This window comes from Rutilus rutilus (genome assembly GCF_951802725.1).
Source record: "Rutilus rutilus genome assembly, chromosome: 11".
NCBI lineage: Eukaryota > Metazoa > Chordata > Actinopteri > Cypriniformes > Leuciscidae > Rutilus > Rutilus rutilus.
Genome location: NC_140216.1, coordinates 13,730,874 through 13,755,442, shown reverse-complemented (window position 1 = coordinate 13,755,442; position 24,569 = coordinate 13,730,874). Strand labels below are relative to the sequence as shown.

Genomic DNA, 24,569 nt, shown 5'->3' with positions numbered 1-24,569 from the left:
AGAGGTGCTCTCCACTTTTCTTTGTCAGAAAGTTCCAGAACAGCCCCTTTCTTTTTGTCCCTTTCATTTTCTGAACATAGTACAGTATTTGTTTGATGTTCTTTTCAGGAGCATAAAACATACCTCAAGATGAAGATTGAATTTCTTTTAGGTTAACTATCTCTTGTGAAAAAGAAGTATATTTTAGCATACCTCTTTGTAATTTATTAGAGAAATAATAATTTTGAAAAGAATATACTTAAGTGTGCACTGCATGTGATGTTTTTGGTCACTTAACTGCAATTAAATGAATTGTAGTTTAAATTTAGATTAAACACGAGTACTTTTTCTGACCCACCTAAGTAGGACTTAAGTACAACTTTACATGTAATTTCATAATTACTTTTATTGTCTTATTTTATTGAAATATAGTTAAAGTGTGCTGAATGTACTGACAAGCATTTGTATTTACTTTCATGTAATTTCTATTGACACTTGTATGTTGTGGCTGTTCATATTTGTAATTACACATTTGTAATGAAGTTACATTTTTGTACGTAAAAATTACAATATTACTTTAAATGTAATATCAAAATTAAAATTAAAATCAAGTACTTTAGTGAACACATCAAAATAAGCATGACAAAAGATTATTAAAACCATATTTAAGATGTATATTAAAGTAAAACTTTAATTTTACATTATTACAAAGTGCACTTTTTTAAGGATGTACTTAAGTGTACTCTTTTAAGTACACTTAAGTGGCCTTTTCTTTAATTAATATTATAATATCTGTAAGTACAGTTTTTGGTTAAGGTGTCCTTGTTACAATGTAATTATACATTTAAGTATTAAGTAATACTTAGGATTAAGGTTCCATGTAATTATGCATAATTTGTAGTTACATAACATGTAACAAGGACACTGTAAAATAAAGGGTTATCTATAGTTTTGTTATTTTATATATATATATATATATATATATATATAGTCAAATACTTTGAATACATATTCAATGCAATTAAGTGCACTTCTTTTTCACAAGAATCTGAACTTTCTCTTGGCTCCAACTATGAGTAAGACTATGAAATGAGCCTTATGCAACTCGTTTCAGTTCTTAGTATTACTATACAGTATATCATCACAGTCTTATTATATACAGACTTGGGACTGCATAACAGCATGCTTTGTTTGCACATGACTAGCTTCGGTGGGTTAGAATCAGACCTGTCAAAACCAGATCCCCTCAACACTCCTGGTGAGATTATGCTGGTTCAAGTTCTCTCTCTGTTTGTCAGATTCCACATGTTCACTATTGTTTTGAGGGGTGAGGTGCATGAAGGGTCAGCGTACACTTTCCAAAATAGAGCCCTCCCTGTCGACACAGCACCTGCGAGGGTCACAACCTTTTTCTTTCTTTAGTTCATCTTTGATGGAAGCTTATTCAAGAGCAGAGGGGAAAGTCAAAACAGGCTGGGAATGTGTGCCGTGTGTTCTCAGCATAATTCACTGACCTGCTGCTTGCAAAGTAAGAGAGATGGCTCATTTCCCCAGAGTGCATTGAGGCAGACCGTAGAGCCACGGATTGTAATTGGAATCATCAAATGTTGCCTCCCTCATACGCTTGATTTAGTAAGTCTTCCTGCTCCTGCTCAATGAAGCATTTGTGTTGTTGCCAAAGAAAGCAAGCTGGTGAAGGTGACGACCATGTGGAAAATAGTACTCAGAAAGGCAGATTTAATCAACATAAACTACAACATACAAATATGTATTTTGATGTTATGTCAACTTAACAATCACAAACTTTATCAATTGAATTAACTGCATGATGACTTTATGATGTCCTTTACTCTGTGATGTAACATGCAAGTGACCTGTTTGCAATTTGATCTGCAGCCAACACACCCGTTCCAGTGACTGCATGCAAATATGATGAAGGCCGGCTGTGTTTCACCCCATCTGACAATAGCATCAGTATGACACATCTCTCTACTTCACTAACCCTACTTAAATCCATAATCCCATTCACTACATGTGCACATAGCTGAAGAACTGTTGTATAACGTCTAGATCACAGTGTCATAACCATTACACTAGTGCTTTACATTAGACCCCACAGCCAATTCAGAATAACATAACTGCATCTACAAATGACAGTGGTAGATTATATTTGACCAATGTCAAGATTACCAAAATAGTTGGGATTTTCGGTGGGGGATAAAGCACTAGCCCCTGTACAGACTGATGGAACACTGTGATGCAATGATATTGTTGGCAATACATTTTATTAATCAGGCCAGTCCAATTTATTGGATTTCTGAGAACTGCTGACGCATTAGTAACATGTGGGCATGGGCTATTTTAATGTCAGGTCATCCTTTACATTGTGCACAGCGCTAAACCAAGTGCCCTTCTTCAGACACACAGTAAATCAAAGTATTAATCTGAATGCTAAAGTGCTAAGCTGTCACAGATTCGCAGAGACATGCTCATCTCAAAAAGGAAGTTTCCATCATGTCAGGATCACAGAATACATCAACAGAATTTTTAAAGGTCGAACTTTAAAGGCACCTTGAAAATGGTCTTGCAAACCTGCCTGCAAAATAAAAGCACACTTTAATTGTAAATAATTGTTTTTAAAGTTATAATACATTAAAGTACACAGTAAAAATGGTTATTTTATCAATTGTAAAAAAATAAAATAAAATAAAAATAATAATAATAAAAAATGCTACAAAAAACTACAAAATAGTTTCTTAATTATTTTCTTGGTTTGTGCATAGTAGTTGTAGTGTCCTTTTTTGAGATGCTGTTATAGTTTTTATTAATATTTGGGATATTTATAAGTTGTGTAATGTTTTAATTTTGTTGTGTTGTCTTTTCTATTTAGTTTTTAATGTCTAAATATTTTTTGTTATTTTTACTTTAGTTTTAGTTTAATACATCAAGTTAATTATAATGATAGATGTTGTCTTCTTAACTATGGCTGAAATAAAATAAGCTTTCTATTTTATTTTATTTCACTTAATGTTTGTTTTATTTCAAGTAACAATTTTTTTATATATTTTTTATTTTAGTTGAATAATAACCCTGGTTGTTTGAAGGTTGGCTGTTATTTGTCTAATGAGTTGGAGCATTCATGAGAATTCATGTGATGTTGCTAATAGTAGAAAACAAGCACTGTGATAACGATGACGTACATTTCTCATATTAAACATGAAATTAAATTAATTCATTAATATAAAATCCTGAGCTCTTTTTAAGTTAACAAAAATGTTAAGAGCTACTTAATCTAAATAGGAAATTGTTACAATGACGGTAGATTTTAGATTTTAGAAAGACATTTCATATAAAATATAAAAAAGGATACACTTTATTTCGATGGCCCACTTTAGACACTCTACAAACTAAAAGTAACTTTGCAACTATGTCAACTGAACTAACTCTCATTAGAGTATTAGTAGACTAGTGGACTGTTAAGTAAGGGTTAATGTCATGTATATAGTTAAATCCAAAGAAGAGCAAAACGCAGGAATAACAGGATACTGGTGACTTTTTAACAAAACAACTACACATAAAGTTTGATGATGACGAACACAAAACTGGGGAAACTGTGAATCACAATCCATGTAACCAGGAACAGGTGTTGAACAAATTAGAAACCAAGGAAATAAACAAGGAACGAGAACTCAGGTAAAAGGTACAAGGAAAACGCGTCCTCATGGTGTAAAAAGCCCAAAAGAGGAGGGAGGGGGTTCCGGCAGTGCACGAGGAGCAGGAGAAGTATAGGAAACCGGAGGAGCCTGCAAAGGGGAACACCACAGTGAAGACGATGGAGGGAGGAGCCAGAGATCGGCCCAGCAAAGAGCCATCAGGACGAGGGCCCACGTTGGAACTGATGGCTGGAGGAGGCATGGTGAAGTCCGGGGTCTGCCCAACAGAGGTGAAGCCTGGCGTGGTGATGACTTGGGCGAAGTCTGAGGGACTATAAGACCAGGCGACACCAGGAGGACCAGGAGAACAAGGCAGGGCCGAGGTAGAACCAGGGTGCCGGAGGACTGAGGCGAGTGAGGACTGAGAATGAGCCGGAGAGACGGAGGAGGCCAATGGAGATGAAGTGGTGGAGAGATGAGGCATCGCAGGAGGCCTGGAAATCCGTGGCAGAGATGGAGCGATGACTGACCAAGGCGGAACCAGTGGGACAATGGAGCCTGGTGGAGCTGACAGGTCAAAGGGCCAAGTTGGAACAACGGGCTCTGAGGGGGATCACCACCAAGGCGGAGCTGGAGACCGGAAAGCCCAAGGCAGATCCGAGTAGCTGGGTGATGCCACTAAAGGAGGAGCCGATGGGATGGGAGGGAGCCACTGTAGATGGGGCCAAAGAACTGGATGGTATAGACAAAGGAGGAGGGAGTGGGACACTGGGAGCACCAGAGACGGAGGAGACTTGGAACTGGCTGACGAAGGAGAATTGGAATTGGGCTGGATCAGCGCTGACAACATACTCGGAGAACAGATCTTTTCCACCTCCTCAACTGGAATTGAGCTTCACTCAGTCCTGTCAGCCTAGAGAGTATGGTCGGGGCTCCACTCAATTCCCTCATACTCCACTAACACGCCCTCTGGGACGGATGTTGATGCCGGCTCACACACCTGGTCAGATTCGGCAGGGTTCGGCTCAGGGTCTGCGGTGGGCTCTGACTTGAAGTCCATGGGGGGCGTGACGGGCTAGGCTCTGGGTTCAGAGTGGGGTTGGTGTTTTCCTCTGCTGCAATGAAGACAGTAAGAGGGGAACTGCATAGCTCCAACACCCCCTCAATCCACATATTCAATGAAACTCCCTCGAGGTTCATCCCCAGACAATTTAGCCTTGGTCAAGACGTTAAGACCGACGTAATAAAATGTGCACAGCCAAAACTAATAAAAATTACAAAAAAACAAGTATCTCAGTGATACTGAAATAACACTGACCTTAAGAGAGAGAGAGAGAGAGAGAATATATAGACTTAACCTTTCTCATGAAGGCTAGCACATGCCTCTCACATGGACTTACAATAATCCTTCATTCCTAATCTGGAATGAATGGCGAGTCTTTCTTAGAACTCAACAATGTCCAGAGCGGAAAGATTCATGCGACCTAAAACACATGCAGACAACTATGCTACAAATGCACATTATAATACATATACTCAAAGGTGTGACTAGACACAATTTGAATTGCAATGGAAATTGATTTAATATGAAAAATGCTATATTTTAACGTCCCATTCACAGTGCTTTGAGTATGCGCGATGCAACATGTAATCTAAAAGGCCTCTAGTGATTAAAATTAATAAATACCATGTGCTCTATTTTATCCCAATATGAGTTATTAAAGCAGCATAAATTTGACTTTGCACCTTATTAGTTCCAGAAAAGAATTCCTTATATACGTTTCATACACCATGATCATTATAATCTCAGCCAATATTGCATTGCTTTATGTCAAGCAGCCATAGATTGTTTAATTAACATCTGTAGGCCCTCTGAGGACATCACATAACAGATCTCTCACTGTGTGTTAACTTAGATTATTCTCAAAGGGAACAGCTTATCTTAGGGACAGGAAAAAGTGTGAGGCTATTTTTGGCACAAGTTTGCAGATCAGGTGAGATCTGGATCAGTGTGAGGTCAGGGCAGAGCTGTAATATCATTTTTAGTTTGCTAAATCAATTTCATAATACACACTTAAGTCAAATTGAAAAGTGAATAAGTTGTTGAAGTTAGCTGTTCTATGATGCTGCATGTGCTAAAAAGGGTAGCGTGATTCAAGTGCCTGTCCATAAGTCCAATCAATCCTGTCTATAAGTCCCAAGTACAAACTTAGAGACGGTCAAAGGCTATTTAAAGAGCGTCTTAGACAGTGTTCAGGTTTAAAATGTCATCTTTGTCTCTCTTCTCCTCTGCTCCCCACACTTCATCATGAATAAGCATGAGTGAGCAATCCTCAAACAGCTCCTATAGCACTGAATGATTAGAACTAATTATCACACTGGGCGATTATGCTGTTTACTGAAGTGCGGTACTCACAGCGTTTTACATTTTATTCATGAGTTCATAGTTCACAGTTCAAGTAAGTGTTAAAAGACAACTGGATTTTCTGAGAAAAATGTGAGTGACCAGCGCAAAACCCAACAGCATTATGCTAATCGTGGGTTGTGGGTGGTTACTAGGCTTTTATGGTAGGTCCCAAGATATGGTTTGGGTCATTCATGAGTTTGTGAAAAAGAAGTACACTTTAGCATATTACATGAATATGGACACTTGCAATTATATGAAACGTTTGCAATTAGATGAAAATAAATGATAGTTTAAATTTATATTAAATGCAATATATAAATATATATAAATGCATGTTTAGAGTGCTTTTTAATCCACTTAAGTAGGACTTAAACACATATTTTATTGTCTTTGATATGGTTAAAGTGGTTAAACAAAAATATAATATCTATTGAAACTTGTATATGTCATGTATTTAAAATTGTAATTACACATTTGTAGTTATGATGCTGCAATTTAGTACTTGTAAAATATATTAACTTTAAATGTAATATCGAATAACACACCACAGTTAAAATGATAATAATACTTTATTATGTATAAATTATGTATGTTAGTCAACACATCACAATAAGTGTACTTCTTTAAAGCAAGGCAAATATTATTAAAACATAATTATTTAAATTGTACTCTAAAGTAAAGCATTTAGTTTGACATTGTTATAAAAGGCATTTTTTTAAAAGTGTACTAAGTACTTCAATCATGAAAGTGTACTCTCTACACTCAAGTAGCCATTTATTTAATTAATATTATATAATTTGTAAGTACAGTTTTAAATATATATATAATTTTAAGATTTGAAGTTCACTTCAAGTGGACATTCAGTGCAGTTAAGTGCATACATTTCTTTTTCACAAGGGTGTCTGTAGCAAACAAGAAAAGTTACACATCAAAGTGTCAAGATGTTTAGTGAGTCAGAAGGACATTGTGCATACAATTAGTTTTGCTGTTAGATAATGTGGGTTTTTTTTTTATCTCTTTTTGATTCCATCCTCTCAGTACATATCAGTATTTCTCAGTACAGTAGAAGGAACTGAAAGTAGTTGCACTTGTCTGAACTTTGATACAAAAAAAAACAGTACTGACTCTCTTGGGCTTACAAGAAACTCCAGCTGGCTTGTCATCAGCCCCAGTCACGGATTATTGCAAATGTTAACATTCCATAGCAGTCTGAAAATATGAATACAATTTAAATCAGTTACGATAAAATCATTTTTTCTGTTCTGCTTCTTGTTTTTATTTCAAGCTATTTTGCTCTTTGTAATACCATGATGTAACAAACGTCTTCACTGTAGGTTTTACAATCCCAGGACATGGCTGACCTCTTTATTTTCATTACTCAGGGATTTCAAACCAACTCCCACCTAAGTATTAAACTTAGTTGTGTAACATGTCATTTATTGTGCTGCAGACGCACGCCCCTTAGTAATGCTGTGGCTTACTGAAGAGTTGTTCAGAGCTGTTACTTTTCTGAGCGATCAGATACTGTATCATACACTGTAAAGTAGTAACCTATGATTGTTAGCTTAAGGAGCTAAAATATAATAATAAGAATAATACAATTTTCAACAACAACAGTTAGTTAGTTAGTTAGTTGTAAAGTGAGTTAGTAAGTTGTAAAGTGAGTTAGTTAGTTAGTTAGTTAGTTAGTTGTAAAGTGAGTTAGTTAGTAAGTTGTAAAGTGAGTTAGTTAGTTAGTTAGTTAGTTAGTTGTAAAGTGAGTTAGTTAGTTAGTTAGTTAGTTAGTAAGTTGTAAAGTGAGTTAGTCAGTTAGTTAGTTAGTTAGTTAGTTAGTTAGTTAGTTGTAAAGTGAGTTACTTGTAGTAAGTTAGTTCTAAATTGAGTTACTTGTAAAGTGATGGAAAAATGTTCCAGTCATGGAATTATCACATTGAGCTAAATTTAGTTAAACAGGAAGTTCTAAGTAACGCAGCAAGTGACTGCCATTGCTTGATTAAAACTACCAACACTTTCAGTTCCTTTGCTGAAAGCGTCATGGGGCAATGCTCTAATTATCTACAGTGTGGCTAAAAAAACACAATGTGACCTCAAGATGTGAAAATGTCAATATAAGGTGGAAAATCCTCTCGGTTTGACAACCAGCTCATTGTTCTGCATGTCATTTCCTCACTTTAAATGTAATAATTTAAAGTCAAAGCAATTTTCTAATTTGGTGCTAATAATAACCACAGTCATCATAAGGAAGTCAATAAATACAATGATGCACCCTGCACTTTACACCACTCAAAAAACCTGAATAAGAACATTATGAACAATGAACAAAATCCTAATTTATAGTTGCGTGTCGTCTCTTGCAACAGTTTGATAAGAAAGCTTTAGCTGAAATTGCTTTTGTGTCCTTCCTTTGATTCCAGGCTAACTGAATTGGTCTGCAGAACGCATGAAGACATAAATATTGAGGTGTCCTATAGAAAGGGCTAGGCAATAATAAGGATATAATGGTTTCATTAAACTTCCAGTGTGCCATTAAGCCAGCCGTTTAGAAAGAACATAGCAGATGCCATTTGAGGTGCTCTCAATTACCCAAAAGGCCATTAACATACAATTATTCTACAGTGGAGATGAATGTGCACTGGGCAGGAAATCAGTAATAAAAATTTGATTGTCTCTTTAAAAATCTCTGGATCGTCTTCATGAGGAAACTTTAAGGTAACCTTTACATAAGGAAATGTGCTTCTTTTCAGTGAAGCACTTCCACATTTAGCTTTGTTTTGTTTTTTATAAAGCTGAATGAAATTGTAACCATTTGATGTCATTAGGACATTAGGTCTTTGACTAGGTAATATATGTGTAATATTATATATGATTATGTATAATATATTAGCCTGTGTATGTAATAAATGCACCGCCTCTGGCCTATTTACACAAATCATCCTGGCCAGGTGTAGCTGCACATTTGCCTGACTACGCAATTTCTAACAGCAAGAAACTAGTAAAACTTGCCAAGTCATTGTTTTTATTCGTTTTTTTATTTCATGTAAGATATTCCCAGAGCGTAGCAATGGACCTGGGAAGTCATTAGAAGCTTATGGCACAATTAAGCTAGTGTAGAAGATGGTGCAGGCATTGCCCTAGTGACTGCTGTAACCTGGAAACTGGTTTCCCTATAGGGCGGTACCAGGACACTCGTGAGACGAGCTGTTATCCGACACCTGTCGCTTTGTTTTGTTTGCAAGACTCAAGAACAAGGGAGGCTGGAGATACGTCACCAGTTTTTGGTTTCAGTTATCATTGAATTGAGAAAGACAAGGAGAGCAAAAGAGAGGCGAAGAGATACAGAGCTAAGAGTGATGAGGCCAATAATTTGCTGATCTTTGAAATTGAAGCGATGAGACCGCCTCTAACAATACTGCAGCACTAGAGAGATTTAGACACACACCTACACACACCCGCACACACATGCTTGTTCACATGCAAAATGTTTCAAAATGATGAACTGCTGAGGATACTGCATTAGAATCAGCTTTTAAAAGGATTCCTGTCAAAGCACAATAAAGAAGAAGGATCTACTTTGGACTGAGAGATACGCTCTTAAATGACCATGAAGACTGGGAAGAAATCATTCATAGGTAGGAAGTTTTTCAACTAAAAACGTACCCGTATCACCCTATAAGTTTGTCAATTTTACAGGTAAAACTTCACAACAAGGTTCCGTTTGTTAACATTTGGTAACTACATTAGTTAACATGAACTAACAATGAATAATACTTCTAAACCATGAATTAATCTTAGTTCATGTTAATTTCAACATACAATACATAGTTAAAATCTGTAGGATATCTGTTAATATTCTGTACCTAAGCTAACATGAACTAACAATATGCAGTTGTATTTTCTATTTCACTTGTATGTCTAATAACTAACCTTAAGAAAGATAAATAAATACTGTTGCAATGTATTCCTCGTTGTTAGGTAATGTTAGTTGATGCATGTTAAGTAATGGGACCTTCTTGTAAAGTGTTACCATTTTACTTTACCTTTACAGAGTCCTGCTCTGTCCTGTTTAACCATGTGAAATGTTACTTCTAAATCTCCAATTTTATGAGATTTATCAAGATGAAATTATATTTTCATTGATCTTTGAGAAAAGGAGATGCACTCTAAAGAGTCAATTTCAGAACCAAAATGACAATTTATTGAAACTGAGCTGTAGAAACGTAATACTGAACTGCATCAAACATTTGTATCAACATACTGTATCACATTAGAAAATGGACCATTTATTTATATAAGGGTCAAAAAGAGTAGGTAATGGTCTTAAAAAAAGGTCTACTATGTACTAACATTTAAATTCATGCATTTGATACAACGCACTTATTATGTATAAATATATGTTTTACATTATACTTGTATTATTAAAATTACCTGCATGTAATTACTTCTGTAATTACACTGTAATTACACTGTTGTACTGTTGTTACCCTTTTAACCCACTCTTGAACCTAACCATACCTCCAAACCTGTCCCTACCTTTACCTGTATCTCACCTCAATAGCAGCAAAAGTGATTTCCTATACAGCATAAACACAATAAGTACATTGTACTTTTTTTTTTTATTATTAGGCCTGAGTACATTGTAGTTAAAGACACCTAATATACAGGTTGACTGTAAACTGTACTCGCTGTAACAAAGGAATTGTGATGCCGTGCGCCAAGGCTCATTTGTTTATGCAATTTTTGCAACCCTGTTTCCAAATATGTGGGACATGTCTAAATAAAGCTTAAAGCTCTGTGTGATGCTTATGATCATGAAATAAACATCAATATTACATGGACAATATTTACATTAAAAAAAATAAAATAAAGAACTATGAGTAACAGGATAACAGTAACAGGGTTGTAAATTTGGCCTAAATTAAGCCATCACTAAGTAGGGTTAGATAGTTGAGGACCAAACGCTTGTTCATATTTATTTACAAATATATATTAGTAATGAATGTAAGAACAACATTTACAGTAACTTGTGTAACAGGGTTGAATACTTGTTCTTGACAAATACAGCTAACACCTCAATATTTAAAAGAAATGTAATGGAACGAGAAAATGTACTTCTCGTCATCTTGTAGAACAGATCCGAATATGTTAGCTCTTACGTGTCGCAATTTTGAAGTTGCTTTTTTGTAATGAGAGGAAATCAGGTGGTAACAAGGTTACAAAATATTGTGTTTTTGGTAATTAAAATGAGTTCATAATTAAAAATAGCGATGGATTGTGATGCTGTATGATTTGAATTGTAGGATCCAGTTGAAAAGACAAAACCTCTGAGGTAAGACACACATAAAATTCCCATGTTAAATGAACCGGATGTTGCGGTAGACTTCATGTATTTCTGAGGAAAACTGAGTATGAAATAGAGGGCAGGGCTTGATAGCAGAAGCCGTCAAACTGACGTCATTAGAAAAGAAACACCATTCAAGGGAAGGAACTTTTTAGATTTCACTTTAAGGATGGCAGAAGTCATTGGATGTGTATATTTTTCATGTCAGGTTAAATAAAATGTTCTCAAATGTGACATTTGCAACGCCTTTATAAAAAGGTCAATATATTTATATTCTATTTATATTCTGGAGTTCCTTCCTTTGCCCTCACTTTTTGTACCTATTTTAAGTCCTTCATTTTGCAAAAAGGAAGCAATATTACCGATAAAATCATTATCACGGCACATATTGTGTTCAGTAGATCAGCTTTGCCAGTCCATCCATTCATTCATTAATCACAACAGACATAATCCACTTTAGTCTGATTTAGTTGTCTAGGCTTTGATCTCTTTGGCTTTGTTTGTTTCATCTGTTACCTGGGTGAGGATGCTCTGTTTCACTTTTACATTCAACCTACATAAGCCTTCGACACATATAATAAATACACATACATGGCTTAATTGAGCATGATTTATCAGTGCACTTTATTCCAATGTTTGATTATTGATTATTTTCCCCTCTTGTAATAATCTTGTTTAATTTAGAAACAGGTGTACATCACATTAGAAAATAAGGTCCCTTTGGTGTCTTTAATGTACAATGCACTTATTGTGTACATACATGTTTTTTACATTGTACTTGAAATATACCATGTAATTACAGCTGTAATTAATTTCTGTAACTGCATGCATCTATAATTACACTGTTGACCCTTCCTTTAAACCTTAACCAACCCAATACCTGTATCCCACCTCAATAGCAATAACAATTCAACAACACATTAAGTACATTGTACTTATGTTTTTGTATAAGTGCACAAGGACACCTAATATAAAGTGTGACTGAAAGTAAAATTGGTTGTGGATGCTGTTTCATGTTAACTTCAGTTCTTACCACTTAGAAAGAGAAACAACAGTTAGGCTACCTCACACATATGAATCTTTTAGGGGAAATACAAAAACGTGAAACCCCCAAACTGCGGTTGATGTTATGAACACTGGAATTTTGCAGAGATTTCAGAAGACTTTCTGTTATAGCAATGACTCAATCAGTGTCAATTGTTAACAAAGAAGATTAGCTTTGGGATATACTGAGATTATTTAATGAGATTATTTGGTAAAAAAAAACAACCTTAATCTATATAAATTAATGTCATTATTTATATATTTCTAAGTAACTATTTCAGGCCATTTTCAATAGATTTTCTCTAACACTTTACAATAAGGTTCAGTTGGTTATGTTATGCATTAGTTAATGAATTACTGTAGGTATCGTGAACTAACAATGAACAAGCTTATACTGTACATTCATTAATTTAGGTATTATTTAATGATTATTTATTTATTTATAATTTAATGATTTTACAAATAATAATTTCTTTAATTAAAATTTCTTTAATTTCAAATTGATATTGAATTAACTTATAGTAGCCTACTAATACATGTATAATATTTCAATTTGCATAAATTTACATTAAAGGACGAACATTAACAATCAACAGTATATTTATAAACTTACATTAATTGCTAAATGCAAATTTGATCAAGAAAAACGCACTGTGGCCAATTCAGCGTGAGTGAGTGACGCAGCTAAAAATAGACTCGGCGCGATCGCAAGCCTCCAATTCATTTTATGACGGATATATCAATCCAGCTAGCAAGCCAATAAGTTAAGAACCAATTTTGCACAGTTACAGTCAAATTCGGGATCGTTAGACTGGTCTAACACAGAATTTGCACGTTGCGTGAGTAAGTTTAAGCTATCGAAGGGACACTTAAAACAATTCACCTTGCATAACTTTCACTGCTGTTGCATATTTCACTCAAAATGATGATACAAGTTACACATCCTCTTACAGTGAGGTAAATTCTTTATTACAAATACTCAAACAAGATAATACTTACCAATAACGAATACGACGTTGCAGTCCTTGCGGCGGCAGACGATAAAATGGCGGCCACACCCTCTGAGCATGTTCTTCTCTGAGCTTGTCTTGCACATGCGCAAATGGCGCTCTCCGAAGCCAAATTAATTTGAGTTAACCAAATTAAATTAAATCTCATAGATGACACTATTTATACATTTTACGTTAGACTTATTAAATATATATACGTATTATTCCCAATTAGATATATTTAAATAAAGTGAACACAATTTAAATGTGTCATACCTAAGAAGGCCTTGAATCATTTCACTTGAATCATTTACAGCATGCTGTAAAATAAAAGTATTGTGTTTTTAGTTAATAATAATGCATTAACTAATGTTATTGAACTTTATTGTAAATGGTTTCCATTTCCTCTTTGCATCTATTTGATATAAGCTATATTAAATTTATGGATTGTCTTAATGCAGGATTCACCCCAAAATGGCAATGAAGTGCTCCACCAATGGTACAGGCCTACTAATATTCATGTAACTTGTTTTCTAACTCATATCTCCCCTGTAATCAACATTTGATAGTTAACAATTGAAGAACACCCACCTGCAGATGCCTCAATGCCCATTACACAGCTCCCATTGAGCTCTACACAAACACATTACAGAGAACAATACATATGTGGCATATGAAGGATGAGATAAGAGAGATAAAAATGCAAATGGGGGAATCACAAATCAATTAGTCAAGCACAGAACTGAGACATTAAACATCAAGACCATGGGTCGGACTAAGCTAATGGCAGCTAGAGAAATCGATCTATTATACATGAGTGTGTGGGCATGAGGTTGGCGCAAGCCAGAAAGGCAATCAGCCCTGAGCAGTGAGAGGAGGTGCAGAAGTCAAGAATAAACTCCCCCTTCTCTTCAGATGATTCACTTCCTGCCCACCAGAGTGTGGCAGACGGTATCTGACCAAAAGACACTCGGCCTGTTATGCAAATGCACACTCTCGGTCGACCTGCGTCTCCACGGCAACGTGGCAAGTGTATAGTAACAGGAAATAAATAGTAATAATTGGATCTCTGACAACTATGACAGAATGACTCATTCAAAGGACATTCGGTGAGCAGCGGAAAGACTTTGCCACCTGTGCTCTTGGCATATGAGAAACTGTTACACTAACACGGTTATGTGGAAATATGGGGAAGTTTGTGGAAGGGAGAGACGAGACAAAAAAAGAAAATGTTTTAACGCTGAAACACCAGATATAGTCACCTGATAGGCTGGATAATATCGTTGTTACTCTGTCCTAGTGTCAGCATAAACAAACACATATTTACTTATTTGAAAGGGTTTTAGGTTAGCTTTTGATTTGCCAAAAAATCTAGATTGCAAGTAATCATCAGTCGTGTTTTCATCTTACAGTATTTTTTGTTTATTTTCATAGAGTAAGACATTTTGGGTATATACTGTAAAATATAGGAATACATTGAAATGGCTTGAAAGCTTACATCTGTCTATTATTCATCCATTATGAGCTGAAATACAGTGGAACCTGATAAGCACTATTCCACTGAATACCTTCCCCATCTTTTTGTTATTTGAAACCTGCTCCAGCTGAATTTCCCTGCATGGTTCCTCCTAACTGCTATCTGAAAGGATGTTTGGTTGGATACAAAGCATGTAACTCTTAAGTCAGATAATGTCATGCCACCCGATCCTGCTTGCGTAAACAGAACTTGGCAAGGCTCCTCATTTACAGGTGATTTTAAAGCTCTCAAAAAGAACTTAACCTCTTTGTGTAAAATGAAAGGATACCAGCGGCATTATGTGTAGACTGGATTTACAGATAGAACAGGTTATACATTCCAGAAGAAGTCCCAAATGGTTCTATGGAAGTGGAAATGCAAATCATGTGCACCAGGGTTTATGTTTGTTAAAGCAACATCTCTCTTTTTTATTTAGTTTAACTTGATGCAGGCTACTAAAATGACAACCAAATATTAAAAATGTATGAAACTTTAGCCTATAGATACATAAAAAAATAAAATAAAAAATAAACTAGCCTAATAAAAATGACAGAATCTCACAACAAAATTATTAAAAAAGAAAATGGAAAATATAAAAAATTTAAACTGGGGTCCCAGGGGGCCGCAAGAGTATAAGGTGGTCTGCAGAAAAATGTTTAAAGTGAAAATATCAATATATATATATATATATATATATTTATATACATATGTATAAATCTAACTGTATATAATACAAAAATAATATTTATTTAGTAATAATATATATTTATATAAATACACATACAGTTACATTATATACATATTCACTGTAAACATGTATATAATACAAAAATAATATTTATTTAGTAATATATATATATATATATATAAATACACATACATACACACACTGTTACATTATATTTATATACATATTCACTGTAAACATACACTTTTCTGCAGACCCCTTTATACTCTTTTGCGGCCCCAATTTGAAATCCCTGGGTTAGTTGTCCTCCTTGATGTCTAACCGGACAAATACTGTATTATAAGATCGAGGATGGCATCATGACACACTTATATAACTTACAGGGTCAGTGGACCACATGGAGAACAGGCTGAAAAATAAATGATGTGGCTCAGAGTATCGGTTTACGTAACCCTTAATAGCGCAGCCTCCTCACACCCTTGACCTGGTCGGATTGCTTGAACATGGTGGCTTGTTCACACAGATGAGAATCTGTTAAAACACAGGCTTTAACAGATTAACATTGTGCGTCATTCTCAGAAAATGTGGAGAATATTCTTTAGCACATCTGTTCAGCACAGGAATGTCTTCCATTAACAGAGAGAAACCATAATCTCATGTAGCCTAATGTGCATGAGCCTACAGCCCTAATTTCACTGAATGCATTTCATTTCTCATTTTTTTACTGCGTCACCATTCCTACTGATAAGGATTAGGAGTTAATATGTCACACTATGATGAGATGGTGAGCCAGCTGTGTAGCAATTTCAATTGTCGGAGCGTGTAATCTCGTTCACTTGAATGGAAGCGCTTCCGCTCCCCCTCCCCTTGCATCGCCCCCTACCGGTGAAACAGAGATTCGTGGGATCCCGTGACGTCACATTCCGCAAGTCTCCTCGGTTACTCAAGTGATGTCAGAGCCTCGCCTCCACAACCACGTGTTCCGTATAAAAATACGGGTCCAGCACTGGCGGGGAAAGACAGTAGCGCTGTCCTTCCAACAGCCTGGCATCAAAACCCTGTAGTGCGCTTCGTCAAACTCAAACGGTCCGCTGCTGGAAGATCAGTGAGTTGCAATAAAAGGCTTCTAAAGGAATACATTCCTCCTGTGGATTTACTCTTACAAAATAATAGTGATGGCAGTTACTCAGGCTGGATGCGACTTGACATACTGCAAGATGAGGGGAATCGTGTCAGTTCTCACCGGTACGTCTCTCAACAGATTTGAGTTATTCGAGTTATTTTATTTGAGTTATGTCTATAAAAGACTTTGCTTATTTGATTATATGCTTTAGAAAAAAAAAAAGGATGCAATATATCAAAAATGCAATTAAACAACTGTAATGGGAGAAAACTGTAGAGGTGATAGCCGTTTTTGTGTTTGTACAGTCTATTTTAATTAACGTTAGGTCTATAATTTATTTTAATTTTTTCGTTAGTCGCATTTTTTTTCTATACTTCATTTAAAAAAAAAACATAATTAAAATATATATTGCATTGCATTTTTCTTCGGGTTTAATTGCTTTTACATTGGTTAATTAAATTATGTGGTAGGTGTTTCATGAGGATGAAGGAAATGATGAGTATCGTTCGTGATATGTTTACAGTTGCTTGCATACTGTGAGCAATGCGGTGTGTTGTGTAACACTGAGACGTTCTTGACATTAAACCACATTCACACGGATTCTGAATCACATCATGTAGGCTATAAAACATGATTTCTGATATAGACCTGACGTGCAAATGATTACCGATAACCTTTAAGATTTTTTAAGGGTTTCCCTTCTCATACGGTTGCCACTTCATTCAGTTCAAATGCAAGGTGTTAATGACGTCAGCTGTGGATTTCCTTCTGACGTAAATGGTTATTTTTCCATTTCAGCTTTTATTAAAGAAAGGAAGATGGGCTTAAACGACTTCATCCAGAAGCTTGTTTCCAACCCTCCCATTTGTCAACAGTAAGTATCCCAATATTTAATTATATGATACTTTTTTTAAAAAAAAGCATGATGCTGCTTTTACAGTTAGCCTACATGTAGATTTGACGATGAACAAATAAGATCATAGATGATTTCTGTGTTTCAAAATCAGCAAGAAAGTGGTACAGGAAATTTCCAGCATTCATTCGCCAAGGCAACACTGTAACCTCTGGTGTAACCTGTAATCCCATCATCGGACTTTAGATGTTCATTCTGCTAATTGTGTAGGTTAATCTGTACCGGCAGGATAAAGCCAAGCACCAGAATAGTGCTCTGTGAAAAGCAGCTGTCCAGGCCGCTGCTTGGCTGCAGTAAGCACCTTTGAGAAAATCCCTAATGTCCCCTAGACGAGGATAAGGGCCTAATTCAATTAAGTGCGGCCCATTTGGTCTTAGAGCCATTCAGGTCGGACCAGTGGAAAATTTCTCACCGCATCTCTACCCTCCATATGCCCCACAATATTCATTCATGCTGGAAGATGCGGGGGGGTGTCCCTCAATTGACTAAAAGTCATAATTTTGGGCAGGAGGACTGATTTTATAAAGGCAAATGGTTTCAACGAAATCTTATTTGATCTATTAATTGTAGATTTATGAATGTTCCAATACCAGATATAGCCCCACATAAACTTTAACAACACTGCCATGCCATCTATCGGTGTGCAAAGGCATTACAAGAAATTATTAATTTAAAGCAGTGGTTCTCAACCTTTTTGACTCACTGCCTAACACAATATTTTAACGCCCTCTATATAATATAGTACTGTAACTATAATATAATAAGTATAACATATTATTAACAGAAACTGGGAGTGCCAATATAGGTAAAATTAATCACAAGTTTTAAATACGTGCTTTAATAAAAAACTTTATTAATGGAAGAAACACTTACATTTGGCCCCGTAGATTTCCACTGTAACTATCAAGTTACCATCAGTTTGTTTGTCTTTTGTTTTTACAAACCGTGGGTTTTGAACAAAGTTGATTATCTGAAGTAAACATTTTTAAATGTTTCTCTTTTCTCTAGTGATGAGGTTGGTTCATTCTTAAAAATCGATGAAAACCAGAATGAGGAGCTGGAAGAGAATCACCTGTGTTTGACCAATCCAAGGAGCTCTCTGGCTGAAGAAACTCAGTACGTAGTTACTCTTCCCATCTTCTGTTCTCAATCTTTTGTTTGGTTAATTGGATTTCAGTCAGTCAGGCCATTTGCTGTTTGCATTACTGATGTTATTTAATTTCCTTAACAGGATCCAACCTTCAGATTTTGACTACTTAAAGATCATTGGGAAGGGGAGCTTTGGAAAGGTGGGCAACGTTTAATTTTTTATACAGTCAAGATGTAAACATTTATGTCATATTCTAAACTGAGAATGCTGACGGCAACTTATTCCACAGGTTCTGCTCGCGCGGCACAAGGAAAGCGAACAATACTATGCTGTGAAGGTGCTACAGAAGAAAATCATTCTGAAAAAGAAAGAGGTAAGACCTATTGCAATGTTCTCATATAGATGTGAAAGCACTTCGCCACAATCATAACAATGACACTTCAAATGTTTTTCAGCAAAAGCATATAATGGCGGAAAGGAGTGTATTAATGAAAAATATCAAACATCCATTCCTGGTTGGGCTGCACTTCTCTTTCCAAACCACAGACAAACTGTACTTCGTGCTAGACTACGTCAATGGAGGCGAGGTTAGTAAACAATGCATTCATAGCCTGAAAGAGGCCACTCCTCAGCTTTAAAATAGATGACTGAATTCATGAACTCTTGGTATGTTTTTCTCCTGCAGCTGTTCTACCACCTCCAGCGTGAGAGGGTGTTTCTGGAGCCCAGGGCAAGGTTTTATGCTGCTGAGATAGCTAGTGCTCTCGGTTATCTCCACTCACTGCACATAGTTTACAGGTATGTGAATGCATGCAGTGCCTTCTAGTGGAGAAGCAGTTGAACTGAGTTCTCGATTCTGTTCATTATTCTGTTCATTATGACCATGGGGTCTTACCTTTACCTGTCAATTTTCACAGAGACTTAAAGCCAGAGAACATCCTCTTGGACTGTCAGGGCCACATTGTGCTGACAGATTTCGGTCTGTGCAAAGAGGGACTGGAATCAAATGGCACAACCACAACGTTCTGTGGAACTCCTGAGGTGAGTCATTCATAAAATACTATCTTGTGAAAAAGAAGTGTGCTTAATTGTATTGAATGTGCACTTGCAGTGTACTTCAAACTTAAAAGTATATTTTAAAACAAAAACTGTTTTTGCAGATGATATTATAATAATGAAATAAAGGGCAACTTAAGTGTACTTAAAGAGAGTACACATTCTTGACTGTTTAACACACCTTAAGTACACTTTTTAAATGTCAAACTAAATGTTAAATGTTAAACAAATAGGTTTCAATAGAAATGAAATTAAAGTATATTTTAGTTTACCATAAATGTTTCAGTACATTCAGCAGTACAGATAACCATACTGTATTTACATTTTCATTTATTCCCGTGTCTGAAAACATTGTATTCAGTTCACATTTAAGTGTATTATTTTAAAGTATATTATTTCTGTAATAAGTACTCTTTTTTAAAAGTATCTTAAAGTGTACTTCTTTTTACAGGGGAATATAAGATAGTTTGTATTTAACAAGAAATTTGGATTTAAACAGTGTTTTGATTCCTTTCTTTCTTTCTTTTTTTCCCCCACAGTACTTGGCACCTGAGGTCCTCCAGAAACAGGCCTATGATCGTACAGTAGACTGGTGGTGCCTGGGATCAGTACTGTTTGAGATGCTGTATGGACTGGTGAGAAGACCTTTTGCATGGAAAATGACTAGATCAGTTGTACACTGTATAAAAAAAAAGTTATTTCAACTTAAGAAAGTAAGTGTTCATGCTGCCTTAAAATTGTAAGTTTAGTCAACTTGAACTAAGAGATAACTTGGATATTTAAGTTGACTAAACTTAAAATTTTAAGGCAGCACGAAGTCGAACACTTACTTTTTTAAATTGAAACAACAATTCTTTTTACAGGGTAGCAAAGGATACATTTAGCAAACAATTAATCTCTCGCTCTTGGTTTTTCTAGCCTCCATTCTACAGTCGCAACACTGCCGAGATGTACAACAACATCCTTCACAAGCCTCTAGTCCTGAAGCCTAATGTGTCCAATTCTGGCCGTGACCTGCTGGAGGGTTTGCTGCACAAGGACCGTACCAAGAGACTGGGGTCCAAAGATGACTTTGTAAGTGGAAAAACACACCAGTGCTACTCACATATGGTTTATTTTCATGAGATTTGCAATTCTAATTTAAATTTATTTGTAGCTGGAACTGAAGTTCCACAGCTTCTTCTCTCCCATCAACTGGGACGACCTCATGGCTAAAAAGATCATCCCTCCTTTCATTCCTTCAGTGGTAAGTTAATAATTTACCTGCATAGTAATAATTTTAGTACATTTTAAATCAGTATGTTTTAATAATCTTTTGTTGAGCTTTAAAGAAGCACACTTATTTTGAAGTGTTGATGTGCACACTAAAGCACTTGTAAAGTACTGTGGTGTGTTATTCAATATTACATTTAAAGTTAATATATTTTTAAATAAACATCATCATTACAAATGTGTAATTACAAAAATATTTTAAATACATGACATATAAGCAATGACATTAAGGCAAGACACCACGGGTGAATAGAGTATGTTTGGTGTATGCAAGTGCTACTTTTTTAAAATAAATTTTTAGAAATAGGCCTTTAAAGGTATGTATTATTTGAAATCTGCAGATGCAAATACATAAAGAATAATAATAAACACCTTTCTTTCCAGTAGTCTACGTGTTATGGAAGCAAAATAGCCCAAAGTCGTAAAATTGACCAGTGCATGAAAAAATGGTTTTGCTTGTAGTGTCTTGCCTTAAAGTATATTTTAGTTTACCATAAATCCTTGTCTGTGCATAGAGATGTAATAAATTGTCTCTATTAAATCTACAGAGTGGTCCCACTGACCTTCGGCACTTTGACCCAGAGTTCACACACTTACCTGTGTCGACCTCCCTATGCAACACTGATAACCTGCACATGACCAGCAGCGTACGGGAGGCAGCTGGAGCATTCCCAGGTTTTTCTTATGGTCCACCGGCTGATCATGCCTTCCAGTAACAGCCTCCGTGACACCATCCAGAATGTCCATTCCAGCATCGGGACAGAAGAAGGACCACAGGGTGGGACACCTAGCTCTTCCAATTTATTTGCAAGTACGACCTGGCAGCACAAAGGGACACTGATACAACCCGGATACTCGTGCATGACCAGGAGGAACATGGGACGTTATAGGAAAAAGTACACAGTAACAACTTCCAGAAAAGATTAAATGTGTGCCAATGGTTGCAAAGAGGACCTGGGCTCCTAGAGAGAGAGAGAGCTTAGAAGTGCCTGAGAGTTTAACGGATGATCTGTGAGGGGAGGGAAATGGGCAAATTGACTTTGGCTTACCGGAGATGATGGCACCAGCTACTGGGCGAAACGCCTTCTGTGATCTTTTACATTTGATCAAAATGTCTTTGGATGATGTTTTATTTAATTGGATTTTTCATGCATCGTTGCACAGTGGAGGTAAAGGATCAAGAAATGTACAAAATATATGGATGGTATACATCAACCCCTACCAGTACAAGAGGACACACAGGCTGTACGACTCAAATATCAATACATTTTTAATGAGTACATTTATTATATTCTTCCTATTGACAATTGTTAATTTAATAACTGCAATATTTATCATACTGCATTATTTTAGTGTGGTTTGGCTTAACTCTTTGGTCCTACTCAGATTTATATTAGAAGGGAAATTAGTTTAGATTACGAAGCCACAAGGCTTTTAGCTGTGATTATATGTCTGATTGAGTAGAAGACATCCCGTGTTCCTCCAAAAATGAATATTTTGTCTTACAAGCACTTTCTTTCCTTTTTACTCCAATGCCAGCACTTTTACACAATATGCCAGACACTGTTTCTTGGGAAGGCAATTTTACTAGTCATACATCACATTCTTTTATCATACATTTAGTGAGATGGATGCATGTTTTAAACATCCATTTGTCATCACTATCTGAAGCGATCGATGTTTACCGAAAACGCAGCATGTCGATTAGATCGCATTGAAACCACCTGCATCATGTATAGAAGTCATATGTACTAGCCCAAAAGGAACTGTGTCTTTTTTGTTTGTTCAAATTGTGCCTGTTCAGCTAATTTATGTATGTTGTGATGCATTTCCACGTGTGTCTATCATTCCTGTCTGCATCGTTCTGGGTTGGACAGGGACATGGAATGCTGTGCAATAGAAATGGTGACTTGAAAGAGATGTGAACAATTTGTCATGCAAGACGTTGTTGAGACGATTGAGTGGCATCGACTTAATGAAGAAGAGGGGTTTGGATGCCCTCATGAAATGCATCCCTATTTTAATTGTAATATATTTCATATCATTGGACCAGTTATGTGCTATACGTTGTTTTTTAGATAACTACAAACATGGCAATATTGATAATGTTTATTTTCTTCCATTTTTGGAAGTTATTCATATATTGTTTTATATTTTTCCATGTATATTTATTTACATGTCACATATTTTACCTCTAATGATCAGAGTATTAAATTCTTAGATTGATGAAATATTGGAGAATGATCTATTTGAATGCAAAATAAATATTTGAAAAATTGATCCATACACGTCTACTTATTCTTCACTTTTGTTTTGATGTTTAATTTGTTCACTTACATTTTTTTTAATTGTTCAGTTTTGGGTTATGAATATTCTCATGTCATCCATCCAGGGTATTTCATTGCCCACGGCCTGAGATGCTGGGATCACGGAATCTCCACAACCATAAGTGACATGGGAAATGGTTGAATGGATGGAGTCATAGAAAAAAAAAAAAAAAAGTCTCTTGTGCTCACCAAGGATTTATTTATCTTATAAAAATACAGTACAAACAGTAATATTGTGAAATATTAGTAAGATTTAAAACAAGCTTTATATTTGAATATATTTTAAAATAAAATGTATACCTGTGATGGATGGCAAAGCTGAATTTTCAGCAGCCATTACCGGATGAGACCGTCCGTCCTTCGGATGAGACGTAAAACCGAGGTCCTGACTCTTTGTGGTCATTAAAAATCCCATGGCACTTCTTGTAAAGAGTACGGGTTTAACCCCGGTGTCCTGGCCATATTGCCTCCAATGGCCCTTGCCAATCATGGCCTAGTAATAATAATCCCCATCCATTGAATTGGCTCTATCACTCTCTCTCCTCTCCACCTATAGCTGGTGTGTGGTGAGCACAGTGGCGGCCTTGTACTGTGGCTGCTGTCGCATCATCCAAGTAGATGCTGCACACTGGTGGTGGTTGAGGAGAGATTACCTGATATGAATGTAAAGCACTTTGGGTGTACAGTAGTACATATGAAAAGTGCTATATAAATGGCTCATTCATTCATTCATTCATTACTCCAGTTTTCAGTGTTACATGGTCATTCTAATATGCTGATTTGCTGCTCAAGAAACGGTTCTTATAATCAATGTTAAAAACAGTTGCGCTGCTTAATAAATATATATATATATACAGACCCTTTCCAAAAAATTTGAATATCATGTAAAAGTTTATTTATTTCCATAATTCCATTCAAAACGTTAAACTTCCATAGATTATAGATTCAGGGCCCACAACTTAAAGATTTCAAGTATTTAGTTGTTTATTTGTGCATAATTTGGGCTTCCAGCTCATAAAACCCACAAAAACAGGATTTCCAAAAATTAGAATATTACATGAAATCACACAGTAATTACACAGTGATACCATGGTCATTGAACCAGGTTTTGGTTCTTTTGGCAGTGTGGGCAGGTGCAAATCCTGCTGGAAAATGAAGGAAGCATGAAGTGCTC

General features: G+C 35.9%; 1 protein-coding gene across 2 annotated transcripts; it reads left to right on the top strand.

Annotated features, from left to right (window-relative positions):
* Positions 1-9,514: 9,514 nt before the first annotated feature.
* LOC311299829 (serine/threonine-protein kinase Sgk1) lies at positions 9,515-23,344 on the top strand. 2 transcript variants are annotated; one of them, XM_084423692.1, is made up of 12 exons: positions 9,515-9,668; positions 17,536-17,611; positions 18,659-18,766; positions 18,882-18,939; positions 19,030-19,113; positions 19,196-19,327; positions 19,426-19,538; positions 19,658-19,781; positions 20,336-20,431; positions 20,715-20,870; positions 20,953-21,042; positions 21,617-23,344. In XM_084423692.1, the coding sequence occupies exons 1-12, from the start codon at positions 9,635-9,637 to the stop codon at positions 21,782-21,784; spliced, it is 1,239 nt and encodes a 412-aa protein (XP_084279818.1). In that variant the 5' UTR covers positions 9,515-9,634; the 3' UTR covers positions 21,785-23,344. The 2 variants fall into 2 exon arrangements, with proteins under 2 accessions (XP_084279818.1, XP_084279817.1); XM_084423691.1 differs by lacking the exon at positions 9,515-9,668 and adding an exon at positions 16,626-16,859.
* The last annotated feature ends 1,225 nt before the right edge of the window (positions 23,345-24,569 follow it).